This window comes from Chiloscyllium plagiosum, unplaced genomic scaffold, assembly GCF_037043375.1.
Source record: "Chiloscyllium plagiosum isolate Xiang-an unplaced genomic scaffold, Cpla_swu_hap1 HiC_scaffold_9, whole genome shotgun sequence".
NCBI classification, from domain to species: Eukaryota; Metazoa; Chordata; class Chondrichthyes; order Orectolobiformes; family Hemiscylliidae; genus Chiloscyllium; species Chiloscyllium plagiosum.
Genome location: NW_028270147.1, coordinates 60,447,402 through 60,468,927, shown reverse-complemented (window position 1 = coordinate 60,468,927; position 21,526 = coordinate 60,447,402). Strand labels below are relative to the sequence as shown.

The window sequence follows — 21,526 nt, the reverse complement described above, 5'->3', positions numbered from 1 at the left end:
CTGTAGATTATACTGCTTGGTACAAAACTATTGAAATAAAACATTAATCTGGTTTTGCTTTTTGGTTCAACTTTTTGTTTTATAATTCAGTGCTGCATTCTGTATTTAAAAGTTTAAAAAAAGGATTATGTTCACAATAATATCTTTCATAGCTACTCTGATGAGGTCACCAGCTAGGATATCAGTCTTGTAGCTTGCCGCAAACTAATTTAAGGCGACAATTTTAAATCACTAGCGGCACTCTCTCCTCAGAGGCTGGGGATGTAAATTCCACCTCATGGATTTAAGCAGATAATCTGGGTTCATACATTAAAGGAATTGCTGCTCTGTCAGAGTTGCTGAGTGTCTACAGTTTTGCTGATCACTCCAATTTTCTGGATGATATTAATTCTTCAGTCAACACCAATGGAAGAGATTATCTTTATTTTATAGTAGCTCTTTGTAAATTGACTGCTAACTGCCTCTACATTACACCTGTGACTGAATTTCAAAAGTGAGTCAGAGTTATACAGATCCATAGGTCCAGCCAGTCTACGTTGACCATAATCCCAAAGTAAACTAGTCCCACCTGCCTGTGCTTGGCCTATATCCGTCCAAACATTTCTTATTCATGTACTTACTAACTAGGCAAGATGGCAATAAATGTTGGCCTAGCCAGTGATGCCCTCACCCCATAATGTACCAACTTCTTTCTAAAAAGTCTGATATTACTTTCAGTATTCTATTCACTTGTGTACAGAATAAGGTCACAAAGTGTGACAAAGTTTTATTTGCTTCGACAGCTTTCTATTTCTCAGTCAACCTTCTATCTCTGCTACTATATCATTTATTACTGTGCACAATTATGTAAAAAGCCTCATGATACTATTCACAACTTGCTTAGATTGTTTTGTATATATTTTATATGCCAATAAAAATCTGAATACTAATGGGGCAAGTGGAATTCAGCATGGCAATAACATAAAGCTCATATAGTTGCAAAACACTAATCAAAAAATGTAATGAAATGTTGGTCTTTACCTTGAACATATTGGAATGGAAGTCAGTGGAGATTATACCAGTTATATTTAAACTTGATCAGAATCAGATCACATCTGGATTACTTCTGGCAAGTGACTAGAAGGATAAACTGGCCTCAGGAAAGAGGGTCACGCAGATTTACCTTAAAAGATACCTGTACTTAGAGGTCAAATGAGGAGGACAGACTGACTGTAAAGGTAGGACAACTGGACTCCTGTTCTAGGAGCACAATTAGTACTGCAGAACAAAGAAACAGAAAATATGTTTTCCAGATTAAATACATTGCTAGTTCTGAATGTAGGTTTGCTCGCTGAGCTGGAAGGTTCGTTTCCAGATGTTTCACCACTTAACATCAGTGAGCCTCCGCACTGGTGGTATGGCACATTTTTTGTGTGTGTTTAGGTTCCCTTGGATTGGTGATGTCATTTCCTGTGAATATGCACGCAAGAATTTCTAGAAACATGGCATTTCAACCGGAACTCTATCAACAAACACATTGACTTGGATCTCATTTATCAATACTTGAGAAAAAGTACAGGAAATGACGCCACCACCACAGGAAATGATACCACCACCTCAAGGAAACCCAAACACAAATAGAAAAGGGGGCCATACTACCAGTGATTCATCCAGAGCCTCACTGATGTTACTTAGTATGGTGATGAAACGTCTGAAAACGCACCTTCCAGCTCAGCAAGCAAATTTACATCCAGAACCTCAACCCAAGCTACAAATCTTTTCAAAACTCGCTAATACTAGTTAGTACTCAGACATTTGGTGCTACAAATCAAAGTTTAGAATGAACCTCAGGATTAAAGTAGATTTTGATGAATGAATGATTATCACAATAGAGATTTGAATCTTGAATCTTCTTGCTCTGTACAGTTCAGTGCTACTATACGAGATGTGAATGGATTTATTACTGTGTATTCCTGCATGAGCTTAACTGAGAACTAGTCATTTGCAAAAAAGTGTTTTTTTTTCTCTCTGTAAAACACATGAAACATCAATTACTTTCAGGAGTTTAAAAAGTAAACTTACCCCATTATACAGGACAGCAAGAACTGCATCACAAATATGGTATTTGACCAACCTTCAAAATTAACTGCCTGAAAAGGAAAGCAATAATTTCTTTAATGGAGTCAGCGAGTCAGTCAGTCATACTGTATGGAAACAGACCCTTCGATCCAACCAGTCTATGCCAGCTGTAAGCCCAACCTAAACTAGTCCCACCTGCCTGCGTTTACTTACCCCTCCAAACATTTCTTATTCATGCATTTATCCAAATGCCTTTTAAACATTATAATTGTACCCTCATCCTCCACTTCCTCTGGAAGTTCATTCCACACATGAAACATCTTGGAAAAAAAAGTTGCCCTTCATGCCCTTTTTAAAATCTCTTCTCACCTTAAAAACATGCCCCCCATCTTGACATCCCACACCCTAGGAAAATAACATGTCATTCACCTTATCATGATTTTAAAAACCTCTAAGGACAATTCTCAACCTCCTATCCTGTGGAAAGTAGTCCCAGCCTGTCCAGTCTCGTCATTTAACTCAAACTTTCCATTCCAGCAATATCCTGAAATCTTTTCTGAACCGTCTCCACCTTGAAAATTTCCTTCCGATAACAGGGTGATCAGAACAGTACACAGTACTCCACAAGAGGCCTTACCAATGTCCTCAACTTGACTTCCCAATTCTTTTACTCAAAGGTCTGAACAATGAAAGCAAGCATGTTAAACGCCTTAACCATCCTACCTATAATCTCTTCTAAAAATGTGGAAGGTGCAATATTATATTAAACGTCTGTTTTTTACTGAACTGCTCCAATTATCCTTTATTCAAACTAAAGTGTTTCTCATCCACTTACTTGATGGCTCAACAACTTTATCCACTGAGATGCAAATCACAATCTCATACAGCCCAGATTTGATTCCCAGCCCTTGAAGTAAATGATCTCACCCAGAGTGAGATTTGGATATGGGCTAGTGTTCCTGTTAAAATTACTTATCCAGCAAATGGAAGAATGAGGGAGCAAAATATTAGTAACTTTGGAACTATGACCCATCATGAAATAGCTCAAAATCTCAATATAAGAAGAAATGCTTCCACTGCTCCCTGCCACCAACCGGATTCATTCCTCCCATTGACCAATCAGGTCGTACCCTCTACCTGTCTTCACCTATCCCCACTTCACCATCCTGCCCCTCCCTCCCCCTTTATCGGCAGACCCCTGCCACGTTTTTCCAGCAATTTGTTTTTGAAGTTGGGACCACTCAACCTTGAGAGAGGGGAGGCCAAGAGATATGCTTGGAGTTTTCAAAATCATGAGCAGGTGGAACAGAGTAGATCTATTTATAAAAGGAAGAATGAGGGGGCATAGATTTAAAAATCATGTCCAAACGAAGCAAGGGTGATCAGCAAAGAAAATTTCACGTAGCGAGTTGTTAGGCAATGGACTACATTGGACTAGATGTGGAGGAGGCAGGTTTAATGGAGACATTCAAGAGGGCTCTAGTTATTTTTAAAACGGATAGCAATGGGGTGTAGAGATATGAAGAAAAGACAGGCGACTATCACTAGATAAGAGTTAGTACATGGATGAAGGGCTGAAAGGTTTCTTTCGGCACCATAATAATTGTAGTATTGGTGTTTGTGTAAATAAATATTAATACACACTCAGGCCAGATGTATAAAATGGTTACTTTTAGTGATACTCAGATTTTTAAAAATACTTAATTTTGAAAAAGTAACAAAGAGGATAGATGAAGGCAGGTTGATGCAATCTATATTGACTTCAGTAAGGTGTTCAATGGAGTTCCACATGATAGACTGGTCAGCAAGATTAAATCACATGGATTACAGGCAGAACTGTATTCTTGATACAGAACTGGCTTGAAGTTAGGAGACAGAGGGTGATGGCTTTTCAGATTGGAGGCCTATGACCAACACTGTCACAGGAATTGGTGCTGGTCCCACTGCTTTTGGTCATTTATGTAAATAATTTTCATGTCAACAGAGGCAACATGGTTAATATGTTTGCAGATGACACCTAAATTGGTGGTATAGTGGACAGCCAAGAGGGTGCCTCAGAGTACAATGGGGCCTTAATCAGATGGGCCTGCAGGCTGAAGAGTGGCAGATGGGAGTTTAATTTAGATAAATGGAAGGTGCTGCATTTTGAAAAGGCAAATCAAGAAAGAACTTATACACTTAATGGTAAGGCTCTAGGGAGTAATACTGAACAAAAACCTAGGGAATGCAGGTTCACAGTTCCTTGAAAGTAGAGTCGCAGGTAGACAGGATAGTGAGGGCTGCATTGGTATGCTTGCCTTTATTGGTCAGTGCATCGAGTACAGGAGTTGGGAGGTCATGTTGCAACTAAACAGGATATTGGCTGGGCCACTTTTGGAATACTGTATTCAATTCTGGTCTCCCACCAAAACGGAGAATGCTGTGAAACTCGAGAGGTATCAGAAAAGATTTATATTGATGTCGCATGGGTTGCAGGGTTTGAGCTTTTGGGAGAGGCTGGGTCTATTTTCCCTGAAGTGGAGACTGTGGGGGTGACCTTGTGGAGGTTGATAAAATCTGAGGGGTATAGATAGGGTGAATAGCCACTGTCTTTTCCCCAAGGTGGGGGATTCCAAAACTAGAGGGCATAGGTTTAACGGTGAGAATGGAAAGATTTAAAAGGGACTTAAGCGGCTTTTTTCTATGCAGAGAGTAGTGGGGTACAGAATGAGTTGCTGGAAGTGGAGAAGGCTGGTACAATTACAAATATTTTAAAAGGCATCTGAATGAATTTATGAATAGGAAGAGTTTTAAGGGATATAGGTCAAATGCTGGCAAATGGGACTAGATTAATTTAGGATATCTGGTCAGCATGGATGAGTTGGACCAAAGGGTCTGTTTCCATGATGTACGTCACTATGACTCTAAGTTAACTGGCTTGAAATGAGTTTGAATCCCTGCATGGTATGAAATAAAAGTGTATTACATCTTGTAAAAGCCAAAAGGTCGGAGTCAACAAAAATGAAAGATAATTTGAAAATCCCTAAAAGCCAAAGAGCATGATTCCGTTCTTCTCATGCAGCAGCATTTATTTTATTGTTCTTTCCCTAGGTTACACTCCCCAATATACAGGAACATTGAATTTCCAAGTACCAATCAAACCCAAATGCAAATCAAATCAAATTTAGATGGGTCCAAAGCAGCTCATCTCTTTACTTTATTCCTCAAACACAAAATGCATAGCTGTAGGAGGTCATTAAGAGCTGTAGAAAATGATCAAATCCAGCAGATGCCCATTGGGTGTTGAATGCTTCACATTATAAAAATATATTAGACATATGCTTGATCAAGAATATTATAAAAAATTATAATAATTTCCATGGTATCTAATATTTAAGGACATTTTCTGAAACACACAAAGTAGTGACCAAAAATAAAACTGTCTAAGTTGCCCTTCTACCCTATTCTACAAAAATACATCAGGCCGACATGCAACTAAACATTCTACTGGTAAGTTAAGGGTTTTGAATATTTCAGAGAAAGAATCTAGCAATCAGTCTGCAACTGTTTCAAAAAGGTAAAAGGAACTTTAGTTAGCAATACCATGCAGAACGAGAGGTTTCTAAAATCGTAACTCTTGAAAATGTTTGCGTTTTCAATCTCCATAGCACTTCCCACATAACCTGCCAAGAACAGGCTCAATTAAGCCACTGTATGGTACTAAAAGAGAAGATCTATTCTACTCAGAGCTCCCAGGGCTCCCTTTTTCCATAAGGCACACTGTTTTTGAAGAAATTCCAACCGGTCAGATATCAAAGTCTAAGTAATTACTTCAACAACTCTACTGTCAGAACAGCTGCAAGCAGAAGGCCTTTCACAAATGAACCAGTGTTCATGTGCTTTCCATTCATATTCCAACAAACTGCTTCAAGATAGTAGGAGTACGATTAAAGTACTATTCAACTTAAATGGTCACTTTTTAATAATGCTGCAACTGTATTTCACTAAACTAAAATTAAACAAACAGAGCCGATTTTAGGTTCGCTCCTTTAGTTCACTGACAACTGGAGAGAAAAGAGGGGTAATATTGAGTGGAAAATCCTCTATAATTTTCTGGCTTCCTTCTTCCAATTTTCCTTTCAGTTCATATTGCAAACTGAACAAAAATCCATCAACACAACATCCACCATGATCCTAATTTTGCTGCATGACACATTGATACTCAAGGAAGATTAATATTGTTTAGCAAAGACACTGTTTCAATATCTTTCATTGTATCGGTTTCTCCAGTACCTTTAGTTTTAATGACGTGTATATATTGATGGGTCATTGTTTTGTTGCTCTTCACTCATCAAATCATGAAGGAAGTTACCAATTGTTAGTGTTTGGCTGGCTTTTTAGTTTGAACATGCATTATTCCTCTCAAACATTAGTTTTAGTCAGTGTTGATGGGTGTAATGAAATGGATTTGACTATTAGTTAGTCACCTCAAGAACTAGAAAACACTTCAAATCATACCTTTTTTCAAAAACAAAGTGCTGTCATTAAAACAAAGTGAATTGAAAGGCTGTTAAAACCAAAGTCTTTAAGATGCAATGAATCTTGGACTTCCACTCATACACAACTGCCAAATTTTATTATATCCAGATCTAGGAGATGGTTAGTTCTAGATTTTTTTTAAAAATCTATATAATTTTGTTGCTGTATTGTTTAAGCAATGAAATTGGGATTAATAGATCTTTGAAGGCTATGTCAATGTGGGATAGGGTGTAAAGAGAAAGTCCTTCTGATCTATAGAATGAAGAAAAGAATGTCTTAATGAACAGGACTTCATGGATGGTGGAGAACTTTGTGAATTTAAAGGGGGTTGAAATGAGGAAGGAAGTTAATTATTTGGAAGAGAAAAAAGGCACTAAAAACTAAGGGTGGGAAATGGGTAGAGAACAGAGATTGAAATATCTTTGTAAACTGAAAGAACCTCCGATCATTTTTTAAAACTGGTAATTCGTCCATTATTTTCATCATAAATTATATTTCTCAAAACTAAACTTTTTGAGCTGTCTTTTTGAAATTCAAACTGGAGTCTCTGGTATTATTAACATTTTCCAGGAATCCTTTATATAAAAATGTAATTAACTGCTACAAACTTATCATGAAATAATTACTACAAACAGCAGTTGCAAAGGTTTTCTTTTGATAAAAAGGCATCCCTGTACAGAAATTCTGCCAATAGCTACACTACAAACAGTAGATCAGCAACACATTATTCAGTATCCAAAGCCAAACTGTACTTTAGAGTTCAAAGATGCTGATGCCAACTCTCATGTAGCTCGTGTTCTCGTATCATTAAAGAATTTCTGCAATAGCTTAACCAAGACCTTACTGAAAGGTGGTTCAAGTTGCAGGGGTCCAATGGTCTACCCTCCCCCTCTGCTATTTGTTACATTCTCATAACTGACGTTTAGTTTCTACTTGAAGCCTCCTTTTCTACTCTGTAGAAGGACGCAATCTGTTTCCAGCAGTCAGAATTCTGACTTAAGTTTGTTATAGTTCAGCAGAACATTAAACTGATTATTGCTGATTTAGTTTCCCTGTACTAGCAAAGAGACCACACACTAATATCAGATGCCAGTCATCCATTTAGAAAGCTTGTTTGTGGCTAGTAGTGCGAATTTGAGATCCTATGGTGCCAATGACTGACAGCTTCATGTCTCGAGATATTTTTAGCAGCTCTTGGCTGCATGAAACAATTGTTCCCTCTTCTACAATTATCAGACGCTTAGAGATGAAGATGATGGTTCCATAGGGTGGAGTCCAAGGTCTAGAGAGACTATCTACTAAACAAAGCCATAATTTTGTTGTGAGCAGACTCAATGCAATACTACAGTTGGTATTCTTGATATGTTTCAGGATTAGGACTTTTCTGCAGGGCAACACAGATTTGAGTGTCTGGACCGTTAAGGCAGGTGCAATGGCAAAAATGTTGTCAATGGACACAAAGAAAGTAAAATAAAGGAAGTGAAGGAGGGACAACAGTCGGAAATAAAATCTATTAGAGCAATCTAATGCACATAATCATACAGTTCAAAAGAAGCCCTTCGACCCACTGAGTGTCTTCGTAGCTTGTGGTAGCACATGCTGAAGGGTGGAACTCCTATTTTAAGAACTAATTTCTTAAAAAAAAAAATCAAAATTCGAATCAAATGTTTGGCTTGAAAAATGCTTACCTTTTGAAGGTCACCTGTGAAGTATGCAATGACCAAAGAAGGCAGAATCATAAAGAGGGCGTTGTAATAAAGTAGCCCATATTTACCCAGTTCCTACAAAGAAACCACAGTAATCAGTATAATCACAATCCAAATATTGAGGATCTGGACAATACAGTAACAGCAGCCTTTCACTTTTGGAGGTCCAAACTTTAATTGTACAGGAGGAGGATGCCTTATCAATCACTTAGGAATGGAATTCAAACTGTCAATATCAATCTACTAAATTTTATACCCTCAGCATAAAAATGAATGGTATTGTATTTACCAACTAATTGCATGGTCAGCGTGAAAGATGGGAAAAAATAATGACAGTTGTGCCGAAGGCGGCACATTATTTTGGCAATGAGGAGTGACTTTTACTGAGCAAACAAAAAACAGAACTATGGATGCTGGAAATCGGAAACAAAAACAAGTTGCTGAAAAAATTTGACTAAGCAACAATGAAGGAACAGTGATACATTTTCAAGTTAGAATAGTGTAGGGCTTGGAAGGGAACTTGGTGTTCCCATACATCTTCGGTCCTCAGCTTTCTGTGCGGTAGAGATCACTGATTTGGAGGACCATTGAGCTGCCTTGAGGTAGTGCACTGCATTTATAGGTGGGAGACACACATTGTATCATGAGTAGACTCAATGCATTTTTAAGGTGGTGTATTGGGTGCCAATCAAACAAGCTGATTGGTCCTGATAGGCAGTGAGCTTCAAGTCACGTTGGAACTGCACCAAACAACGAAGTGAAGAATATCCCATTGTACTTCACCAATGCCTCATAGATGGTATATAGGTTTCAAGCAGTCAAGAAGTGAGTTACTGACTGCAAAATTCTTAGCCTCTGGTTTGCTCTGGTAACCAGCATTGATGCAGTTGGCTCAGTTACTGATGAATGGCAACCTCCCAAGATGTTGACAATGGGAGATTCAATGATAGTAATGCCATCAAATGTCATGGGGTGATAATCAGACTCTCATTAGAAAATGGTCAATGCCTGGTACTTAATGTAGCACAAATATTATTTGCCACTTATCAGTGCAACCTTGAATGTTGTCCAGGTTTTGCTGCATACACAGCAAGGACTATTTCGCAAATGATGCTCGGCATTATATAACCAATGGACATTCCCACTTCTGAACCTATGATAAAAGGAAGATCATTGATAAGCAGCTGACGACTGGGCCTGAGGTCATTACTCTCAGTACACACACAGGTCTGAAAATGCCAGACTTCATTTGATTTCAGAAATTAAGCAGATGATAGGGGAGGCAGCAAAAGACTGAAGGTTAGCTAGTGTGGCGCCATTAAGATAGGTGGTAAGGAAAAGCCAAGGAACTACAGAACACTGAATGTGACATTATTAGTGGGCAAGTTGTTGGAGGGGATCCGGAGGGACAGGATTAACGTATTGAAAGGCAAGGACTGATTAAGGATAGTCAGCATGGCTCTGTGCATGGGAAATCACATCTCATCAACTTGATTATTTATTTGGTGGGGGGGGGGGGGGGAAGGAGTCCAGAACTCGAGGGCATAGGTTTAGGGTGAGGGGAGAAAGATATAAAAGAGCCCTAACGGGCAACTTTTCACTCAGAGGGTGTCACGCATATAGAGTGAGCTGCCAGAGGAAGCGGTGGAGGCTAGTACAATTGCAACATTTAAAAGGCATCTGGATGGGTATATGAATAGGAACGGTTTGGAGGGATATAGGCTGGGTGCTGGCTGGTGAGACTAGATTGGGTTGGGATACCTGGCTGGTGTGGACGAGTTGGACCAAACAAATCTATTTCCATGCTGTACATCTCTATGACTCTAAGTGACAAAGTGAATTGAAGGCAGAGGGTAGAGATTGTCTATACGGACTTCAGTAAGGTGTTCAACAAGGTTTTGCATGGGAGACTGGTTAACAAGGTTAGATCACATGGGATACAGGAAAAACTAACCATTTGAATACAAAACTGGCTCAAAGATAGAAGACAGAGGGCGGTGGTGGATAGCTGCTTTTTGGACTGGAGGCCTGTGACCAGCAGTGTGCTGCAAGGATTGCTGCTGGGTCCATTCCTTTTTGACTTGTGTGTGAATGATTTGGATGTGAATATGTTTATTAAGTTGGCAGATAACACCAAAATTGGTGGTGTAGTAGACAGTGAAGGTTATCGCAGAGTACAATGGCACCTTGAGCAGATGGGCCAATGGGTGACAGATGGGAGTTTAAATTTAGATAAATGCAAGATGTTGCATTTTGGAAAGACTAATCAGAGCTGGACTTATACACTTAATGGCATGGTCCTGGGGAGTGTTGCCAAACAAAGAGACCTTGGAGTGCATGTTCACAGTTCCTTGAAAGTGGAGACAGGGTAATGAAGGTGGCATTTGGTACACTTGCCTTTATTGGTCAGTGCACTGAATATAGGAGTTGAGAGGTCATGCTGATACAGGATATTGGTTAGGTCACCTTTGGAATTCTGCATTCAATTTTGGTATCCCTAATACAGGAAGGATGTTGTGAAACTTGAAAGAGTTCAGAAATGATTTACAAGGATGTTGCCAGGTTGGAGGGTATAAGCTGGGAGAGCTGAATAGTCAGGCTCTTTTCACTGGAGCATCGGTGGGTGAGGAGGGATCTTATACAAGTTTATAAAATCACTAGACATAGATAAGGTGAATAGTCAATGTCTTTTCCCCCAGCACTGGCAAGTCTAAAATTAGAGGGCACAGTTTAAGGTAAGAGAGGAAGATTTAAAAGGCAATAAGGACCAACCTTTTCCACACAGAGGGTGATTTGTGCATGGGGGTGGAGGGGGGGTAGTGAGAGTGCGATAGGTAGATGAAGGTGGAGGTGATGATGATAGGTCAGAAAGGAGGCCGGAGCAGATACGTGGGAAGGAAAATGGATAGGTAGGACAGGTCAAGGGGACGATGCAGAGTTAGAAGGTTGGATCTGGGATAAGATGGGGGAGGAAAATGGTGAAATCCACATTGATCCCATGTGGTTGGAGGGTCCCAAGGCGGAAGATGAGGCATTCTTTCTCCAGGAAGTGGGTGGTAAGGGTTTGGCAATGGAGGTGCCCCAGGACCTGCATGCCCTTGGGGGAGTGGGAGGGAGAGTTAAAGTGTTCGGCCATGGGGCAATGCGGTTGTTTCGTCCGTGTCCCAGAAATGTTCTCTGAAGCATTCCGCATGTAGACATCCTGTCTCCTCAGTGTACAGGAAGACTGCATTGGGAGCAATGAATACTGTAAATGACTTGTGTGGAAGTGCAGGTAAATCTCTGATGGATGTGGAAGGATCCTTTGGGGCCTTGGATGGAAGTGAGGGGGGGTGGGGGGGGGTAGATGTGGGCACAGGTTTTGCTATTCCCACAGTGACGAGGGAAAGGTGGCTAGGTGGGGACATGGCCATGACAAGAGAATTGTGGTGGGAATAGTCTTTACGGAATGCAGATAGGGGTGAGGAGGGAAATATAACATGACTGATGGTGGGAGCTGTTTGTAGGTGGCAGAAATGGCGGAGGATGATGTGATGTATCCGGAGGTTAGTGGGGTGGAAGGTGAGGGCCAGGGAGGTTCTGTCCTTGTTGCGTTGAGAGGGGTGGGGTTCAAGGACAGAGGTGCGGGAAATGGAGGTGATGTGCTGGAGGGCATCATCGATTACATGGGAGGGGAAATTGTGGTCTGAGGGTGGTGGCCATCTGGGGTGTTCCTTGTTGAAACTGGTCCTCCTGGGAGCAGATGCGGCAGAGACAGAGGAATTGGGAATAAGGGATAGCGCTTTTTTACAGTAGGAAAGGTGGGAGGTGGTGTAGCCCTGGTAGCTGTGGGAGCCGGTGGGTTTGGAGAAGATGCCAGTGTTGAGTTGGTCACTGTTGATGGAAATGGAGGAGTCCAGGAAGGGGAGGGAGGTGTCCAAGATAGTCCAGGTGAACTCAAATCTGGATAGAAAATGTTAGTGAAGTTGATGAACCGTTCAACCTCCTCGTGGGAGCACGAGGTGGCGCTGATAGCCATCAATGTAATGGAGGAAATGGTGCCAGTGTAGCTGCAGAAGGTGGATTGCTCCATGTACCTGACGAAGAAACAGGGATAGCTGGGGCCTATGCAGGTGCCCATGGCTAGCCCTTTAGTCTGGTGGAAGTGGGAGGATTCAAAGGAGAAACTGAGGGTGAGGACCAGTTCAGCCAGTCAAATAAGAGTGGAAGGATACTGATGGGGACACTGGGAGTGGAAGAAATGGAGGGCTTCAAGGCCTTCGTCATGGCAGACAGATGTGAAAAGAGACTGGATGCCTGTGGTGAAGATGAGGCATTGGCGGCCAGGGAAACGAAAGTCATGGAGGAGGTAGAGGGCTTGGGTGGTGCACCGAACGTAGGTGGGGAGTTCCTTGACTGTGTGCATAGGCGCGCACGTGCGGGGGGGGGGGGGGGGGGGGGAAGAGGGGTGGAACACGCTATCAATGTATGTGGAGATGAGTTTGGTGTAACAGGAGCAAGACAAGACGATAGGCCAACCAGAGTAGTCAGGTTTGAGGTTTATAGGTAGGAGGTAGAATCAGGCAGTGCAGGGTTCCCAGACGACGAGGATGGAAGGTGTGAGTGGGTGATCCCTGAGGTGAAAAGGTTGTGCATGGTCTGGGAGATGATGGTTTGATGATGGTAGGTGAGATCATGGTCAAGGGGGCAGTAGGAGAGAGTGCCCACAGGTTGGCACCTGGCTTCAGTAGTGTAGAAGTCAGTGCGCCAACTACCACCGCGCCCCCTTGTCCACTGCTTGATGGGGAGGCTGGGATTGGGGCAGAGGGAATGGAGGCTGCGCTCTGCAAGGGTGGGTGATTGAGTGGGTGAGGGGTGGTAGGCTGGTTGAGGCAGTCAATGTCCTGGTGGCAATTGGAAATAAAGAGATCGAGGTGGTAACAGGCCAGCAAGGGGTGTCCGGTTGGATGGGGTGTTGGAGGCAGGAGAAGGGATCCTTGACGGGTCGGTGAGAGTCTTGGTGGAAAAAGTAAGCTCGGAGGCGAACAGAGAAGTGTTCCTAGGAACCTTAGGATTGAGATGATTGACCTCCAACACTAAATTACATTCCTATAGCATAGTTATTAAGGTTCTACGTATATCTCATTACACTAAAAATTCCTGCAGACCAATTTCCTGTCCATATGATTTTTTTTTAAAAACACAGCGTATGAAGTATGTAAGGAGTCAAAATCTGCATCTTTGTTTTGTATTGTTGGAGCAGAAGCAGTTCAATAACTAAATCTGTTGGCAGTAAATTACTCATACATTGCTCTTGATAAATAACTGAGAAGAAAGGCAAAAACATTTATACAAGATGTCCCATCATGTGTCACCTACAAAAACTAATTACTTCCCTGCAATCTTATAGTCATAGTCAATAGTAGACACAGCTTCAAACATGTATCCACATTTCCTTAAAAGATGCAAAAAAAATCAAACTCAGTTACTCAATGTTAAAGCATTCCAAGGGAAATAGCTATCAGTTAAATGCAGTATGAAAACTCTCAAAGGTTAATATAGTAATTAATAAAATGTTGGACTGTTGAGAGACAAGCAAGAAACTGAGTTTTAAAATTTAACACAAAATTGTCAAGTCACCATAATCTAGCCTGGACTCAAAGATATTGAATGCAGTAGACAGGAACTTTTTCAGTCTTCAGACATATAACTTGTGCCAAGGAAACAGAGGCTTGCTAATATAACAACTATGTTCATGGAAAATAGCAATAAAACTGTAGACCAGTTAATGTTACATCAGCTGTGGGAAATAATTTGATATCCATTATTCAAGATGAAATCAGATGAATATGTAGAGGCATTTTGGCTATTTAAATACATACAAAATAGATTTATTAAAAGATAAGACATGATTAACAAATCTAAGAGTTATGATTTTTCTAAAGTGACTATTTGAACAGGTAAAGAGAACCTAAGAGATGTAGTGGATATGGCACTTCATGAGGAGTGAGCTGGAGATTATTTTAAAAAAATATTTAAAAGGGCAGAGAGTAGAAAAGCTGGTCAACAGGCAGGGGAATCAAAGGGTCAGGTAATCAGGTGCTGCTGGAACACAGAAGAGTAAGAAATGTGTTCCAGAGGTTAAAGCTGGATATACAAAAAAAATGGTATTCAGCATAGGTGTGCTGTACCAGATTTCACTAAGAACAAAAAGCAGCCAATTTTACAAAAAGGACAATAAAATTTATTTGCAGAACATAGTTGGCAGAGGTATATTCAACTAAAAGCAAGTACAGAACTTAATGAGAGTTATGCATTTTGGCTGAAGACACAAAAAATAGCAGCACTTCAAGAATGGTATTGAGACGGAGGATCAGCCATGAAATGCTGAATGGCAAAGTGGGCTCAATGTTCTGAATAACCTACTCCTGCTCCCATTTTCTATATTTCTAAACTCGTTACAAAGACATGGAGATACCCAGAATTGTAAATGAAAATCTATTTAAAACTTCAATTGTAAGAAAAAACATTTTTATAAAACACTAGCTCAATTTTGTTAAGTAGGTACAAAGTGAAAAGTGCTTATGTTAACATTCTTTAAGATGCAAGGTGAGACCATAATTGAAAGCGAGAAGCTTTCAGAATCCCATTACAGAAAACCACTTAAATCTTCAGAAATCGAAAGTTAATTCATAGAAAGATGTAAAACAGGGAGATTTATGGCTGGGTGAAATTTGAGATGAGATCATTTCAATAAGAGTTTGATAGGATGAATGTTTGAGAAGAGTATTTCCTCTGTATGGGAAATTCTTGAAGCATTTGCAAGTATCTTCAGCTAGAAGTGCCAAGAGGATGTCAATCCTGGTCTTCCCTCTGGAGGTCACCATCACAAATGCCATTCAATTTGATTTGCTCGCATTCTTTGTTTCAACTCTCAGTATGCACTTACTTTGAGTTATATGCATATATTAAACAGAATCTGCCACCATCTTCTACTATGATCTCTTAAATACCTTATAGGCTTCCATGCTGTTTCTAAATCAACCAAATATTATGTCACAGTGTAAGAAACATCTGAAGTGAATGGATACATTTTGATTTTAAGCCTTAATCAATACTGATAGGATTCAGCTGTCTGGCCTTCACAAAGAACAAGCAGCAACAACTGCAACAGCTATGGCACTGTAAAAACCATTTTTGAAACTTGAAGATCTGAGTTCCAAGATAAAAGTATCTGAAAGAAGTAAACCAAAGAAACAAAAAGAAAATCACTCGAGTAAGAAAAATGTGTTTCTTTTAAATATGAAGTATTTTTTAAAATCTCAAATACTGAAAAATTCGAACTGAAAATGATTGCAAAATTCTATCAACTTTGAGGATTAGCTTTAAGTTTTCCTTATTATATATACTTGACAATTTCCATCTGTGTTACCATCCAGTCAACCAAGCATTTAATCTCAAGCAGAGTATCCACTCAGTGGATCAGAGCCTGAAAATTGAACACTAAAGAGACACTTGCTTTATCACTCAAAATAGGGTAATAAAGAAGAATGATAAATTTTAAAAAGTTCTTAAATAAGTGATTTCCACACACTTTCACAAGAGAAATGATACAGATATTGCAAAGAGGCAAGGGAAATGTGAAACTCTAAATCAACAGTTTACTACTGTAGGTTCTAAAATAAAGGTCATCCTAGAAATTCTATTCTGTAGAAAAACAGGTACAAAGGGAGCAAAGCAGAGGCCCTATAAGAATGTAGAAGTGCAGGGCAGAACTCAAGAAAGCAATTAGGAGAACAAAGGCAGGGCATGAGAAAACAGTCAAGATTAAGGAGAATCCCAAGGTATTCTACAAGTATCTCAAGGGGAAGAGAATAATTAGGGAAAGGTTACAACCTAGTAGAGATCAAGAGGGAAATCTGTGCATGAAACTGGAGGATAGTGGCAGAGTATTAAGTACTTCAAATGTCTTTATGCAGGAGAAGGATGCAAGCACAGAATTCAAAAAGATGGACTATGAGGTTCTTGAACAGATTAACACAAGAATTGAGGTGGTATGGAGACTTAATGGATTTAAATGCTGATATATCCACAGGTCCAGATGAGTCGTATCCCAGTCAACTATGGGGATGCAGGAGGAAATTACAAACTTTTAAATCATCTCTAGCTACAGAGGTGGTGCTAATGTGGATCCACTTTATAAGAAAAGGTGGCAGAGACAGATCAGGGAATTACAGACCATTGAGTTTAACCTTAGTGGTAGAAAAATATTGGAGAAAATTAACTTCCATTTAGAGGCAAGGTTTGATCAGGGATAGTCAGCATGGCTTTGTCAGAAGGAGGTCATGACTAACAAGTCCACAGGAATTTTGAGAAAAAGCAACATCCGGATTTTTGAATGAGGATTGTACATTTGACAGTTTATATGGATTTGAGCAGGTCTTTGACAAGATCCCAAATGGGAAACTTGATGAAAACAGCTCATGTGATCCAGAATAATTTGGCAAGATAAATCCAAAATTGGCTTATTGACTGAAAACGCAGCAATGATAGAAGGCTGTTCGTGCGGCTGGAGCCCAATGAACAGTGGCATGCCACAGGGACCAGTACTTGGTCCCTTACTGTTTGTGGTACAGTCAGTTCTGCTATAATGCAGTAGTTCTGTTCTCTTATAATCCTGCATTAAGAAAATCACAGCACCATTTAAACTAATGGGACCAGAATTGGGTTGTAACCAATACAATTCAAATTCGCGTTAATGAAACACAACTACTTACGTTTATAAATTGTGTTGATGAGAAGGTGGTGGTGGGGGCAGTTTGCGTGTGCACGTGCACACACGTCTGGATGGTCGACAATGAGGTGGAAAGTGTCAGGTTACAGACCATGTACAGATTGGACAGATGGGCACATTAATGGCAGATGAAATTTAACCCTGCTAAATGTGAGGTGATCCACTTAAAAAGGAACATGACAAGGGATGGCAAGACACTAAGAAGATCAAAGGAACATAGATACCTTGGGGCGCTTACCCACAGATCCCAGAAGGACACGTTAATAAGGCAGTTAAAGAGGCATATGGGATGCTTTCCTTTGTCAGTCATGGCACAGATTAGAAGATCAGGGCTGAAACGTTGGAGCTGTACAGCACTTTGGTTAGGCCACAGCTGGAATACTGTGCAGATAATACATATTTTAGATCAGTGAAGTTCGTCTAGATGGGACCCCATGAATGAACATGCTTGTCAATTATATTCTGACCACCATCGCTGGGAGGGGATACATAGGAAATTCAGAAGGCTATTTTCCTCTTGGGCAGTCTTCAGGATTCAATATAGAGTTCAACACTTTTCGGGCCTGAACACTTTTATGTCCTTTATCCACCAACACCCAAAGGCCCTGTCATGACATGGGGTACTTTCAGTACAGTCAACCCATTTTCACTTATTAGTCCCAATTACCAGCTTTTCTTTCTCCTATTATTAGCCATCCCTTTGTCTACTGGTTTTTCTATCTCTCGGGGCTCCATCTCCACCTATCACATACATACTCTCCCACCTGTCTTGGGCATATAAACCACCTTTTCTTAACTATCACCAGTTCTGAAGAGTCGTCCCTGGACTTAAAATGTTAATCCTGCTTACTCTCCACAAATGCTGCTAGATCTGCTGAGTTTCTTCAGCAACATGTTTTCATTTCACCTGGATGGTGCCTGGGATGGAACACTTCAGCTATAAAAGAGGCTGCATAAGATCGAGTTGTTTTCCTGAGAGCAAAGTAAGTTGAGGGCCTCATTGAGGTGTATTAAGATTATGAAGGGCACAGACAGGGTAATTAGAAAGTAGCTGTTGCCCTTAGTTGAAGGGTCAATTAAAAAAGGGGCATATATTCAAGTGGAAGTTAAGAGGTTTATAGGGGATTGAAGGAAGATTTTTTTTTTCACCCAGAGGGGGTGCACTTTTCAGGAGGCTAGTTAAGACAGACAACCTCTCAGTCTTTCACAAGTACTTGGCTGATCACTTGAAGTGCACAACATTCAAGGTTATGGGCCCAGAGCAGGAAATTAGCGCTAATGTAGGATACAGTAGATTTTTGGTGGTACAAGCTTGTTAGGCCAAAGGGCCTCCTCTGTACTATTCAAAAAGAGAGAGCACATCTTAGTCTGTAGATGAAAACAATATTTCTACAGTCTGAGGAACAATGTACAAGGAAGCTTTGATTCTTTACATACATCATCACATAATTCTGCTGTTTCCTAGATGATCTGCAATAGCTAGTAAAGCATAGTCTGCTGCTCTGATCTGAACCTGTCCTTTTTGCCACCAGGTCCCTTGCCAGACAGGCGAAAGATAAAATAGCAAATGGCAAGTGACAGCAGTCCTTAAGACATATTGTCATAACGTTACAGCAACAATTTAAGGAAGAACTTCAGCCGGACAATCCCTGCATTAACCTTCATGTTCAACTGATCAAATAGCTCTTCTCTTAACCATAAAGTTATCTGCTCCAATATCAAAGTTGATCGTTGAATATTTTTCTCACCTGCTCTTGCAATTTCAGCACAATTGGCAAGGCCAATATTTATTGCCCATCTCAAAATATTCTTGAAGAAATGGTGATAAGCCACATTCTAGCGGCACTATACTCTAATAATATAAATACACCTACAATGCTAAGGGCGAGAGTTCCAAGATTTTGATCCAGAGTTATAGAGGGACCTGTAATGTAGTTCTAAGACAAAACGACGAGGTATAACTTGGTAACGACAATGGCTCCACATATCTGTTGTCCTTATCCTTCTAGTTAGTAGGGGTCACAGGTTTGAAAGGTGCTTTCAAAACAGCATTACCAAGTTATCAAAATGCATACTGTAGACAATAGTAGGATACCAATGAAGTAGGGTACTGATGCTTTACCCTGTATTGAATTTGAGTGCACTCATCCAGACAAGTACAGTATTCCATCACACTCTTAAGTAATGCCTTGTAAACAGAAGGATAGGCTTTGGGAATTAGATGGATAGTTACAGCAGACTCGCAGCTCCTTACACGCTGTTGCATTTACATTATTTTTTTTAAGACTGACCCAGTTTGAAATTGATCTGTGCAACCTTTAGGATGTTAATGGTGTCAGAATCATTTAATTCCTGGTTTAAATTATACATTTGAGCAAATTTTAGTTTTGACTTGGGGACAAATTAAAAGCAAGCAGAAATTAAAATGCCAGAGTTTAGAAATTAGAAGGTGGTACTTCCACTCCCGTCAGTTCTCTCATACCACTTGTTACAGGAACAATCTGGTTGATGTATCACTTAGGATTTGGCTAGCTTGGTCTATCATGGTGCTACTGAGCCACTCATGGTGAAGGATATTTAAATTCCCCTTCCAAATTACATTACGTGCTTTTGTTGAAGTCTTTTCCAATGTGACACAGAGGAGCAGTGAATTATCGAAGATAGTGGATGACAATCAGGAGGTTCTCTTGTTCATTTTGACCTGATGCCATAAAGTTACCTACAGTCTGATTTGTTGAAAACAAATGAGTATACGCATTGCTATATATGACTATGCTGTCATCTCTGATGGGTTGTCCTACCATACCCAGGGATGGGGAATGAGGAGTCTGGAGCCATTGAGTGCAAGAGAGATAACTATGACGGTCAGGTTATGCCTGACTAATCTTCCAAATTTGTCACTCAGGTCTAAGTGAGGAGTCCCAGATGCTAGTGAGGAGGACTTTGCAGTGTTGAGCAGGGTGTTGCTTCTGATGCCGAAGTCAATGGTAGGTGGTCCATCCAGTTAAGTTTCCTTCAATTTCTCTATAGCAATTGTACACAGTGACTTGCTAGGCCATTTCAGAGGACTGTTAAGAATCACTTAGAGTCTAGATTCAGATTTAGGCCAGACCTGTTAAGAACAGCAGATTCATTCCCTAAAGAACAATGTAACAACAATCTGGTAGTTTCATGATTAGTAATGAGAATACATTTTAGTCCAAATTTATACACTGAATTTAAATTCTTCCCAGCTGGCATGACTGGATTTATGTATTCAAAGCATCTGTATTACCAGTCCAATTACCACAATGCTACCACCCTCTACATTATTTAGAAACAAGCTGTTTCTGGCCTAACAGTCTACGCCAGGGTTTATGCTCCAGAAAGCCTCTTCCCATCGTTCGTCATCTGCCTTGAACAGCATAACTATTTTTAGTATACCTTGGGCTTATCCAGCATTCCTCTACATGCACTGATAAATGCATCCCCCATAAAAGACAATAGTGAGCAGTGATAATAGTGAGCTCCATATTCTCATCATTCACTGGGTGAAGAAAGTTCTTCTGAATTTCTTAAGATATTACAAATAGGTTTTAGTTTAGTTCTTTGCTACAAAGCAAATATGTGAATAATTTTGTTCAGGTTGACAACATGAAAGATTTTATTCAGACATCACCAGCCTTCTTTTAAGTGTAAAGCCCCTGTCTGCCTCTCCTGAAAGGTATGTCATATTTTCATAAGAATAACACTGAAGGTTCACCAGAACTGCAATATTCTCAGCACACAAGTAGCTTACACATTTATTAACCAAGTACTCACTACCCTGCTGACAGACCGAAACACCTTTCAACTATCTGTGAGATGAAGCCAAAAAATCATGAATAAACTTCACCATATGCTGAGTTCCTTGCAGAGAAGAATTATTATTTTAAAAACTGTGGCCTGTAATGCCTACATTGCTCCTCTTCCGCAAAACTACTACATGAGCAGACTCTCCATTTAACTATTGCCTGGGCCTTCCATGCCACAAGGATCTGGTCAACTCTGTTGAAAAATCCTAGTGTTATTTCCTTCAACTCATTAAGTCAAGCGAGATGCCAATTTCTGTGCCAGTGATCGGAAGGGAAACAGCAAGTGATGGTGCTTTATCTTCAGGGTAATGCTCATTAGTTCCTCAGAAATTAGCAACTGAGTTATACAATAGGGATAAAATACATTACTGCTACAATACTGGCAGCAACAGTAACAATGATTGCAGAAAAGTAAGAAGTGCATTTGAACTATCAATTGGTGAGATCAATAGAAAACACACTGAAGGGACAGGATTTATACATATGTTATTACATACCTACACAAAATTTTGGAATACACAGCAACAAACATAACCTGATACTAAGCTTTACTGCCCCCAAGGAGGAAGTCTGGGGGCAAGGGGGACAAAAAAAACGACCTTCCTAATCTTTAACATTATTCAGTCATTCCTTTTGGA

The 21,526-nt window shown here is 40.2% G+C and overlaps 1 protein-coding gene across 3 annotated transcripts in view; it reads right to left on the bottom strand.

Annotated features, from left to right (window-relative positions):
- Window positions 1-21,526, bottom strand: part of slc35d1a (solute carrier family 35 member D1a) — a 70,340-nt gene that overhangs the window by 28,208 nt on the left and 20,606 nt on the right. For all 3 annotated transcript variants that reach the window (XR_006312988.2, XM_087990675.1, XM_043699407.2), the window contains exons 8-9: window positions 8,265-8,357; window positions 2,062-2,129 (exon numbers count right to left, since the gene is read on the bottom strand). Coding sequence is in view for 2 of the 3 variants with exons in the window: in XM_087990675.1 (XP_087846801.1) it covers window positions 2,062-2,129; window positions 8,265-8,357 (161 nt within the window). In the remaining variant the exon portion in view is untranslated. The remainder of the gene's footprint in view (window positions 1-2,061; window positions 2,130-8,264; window positions 8,358-21,526) is intronic.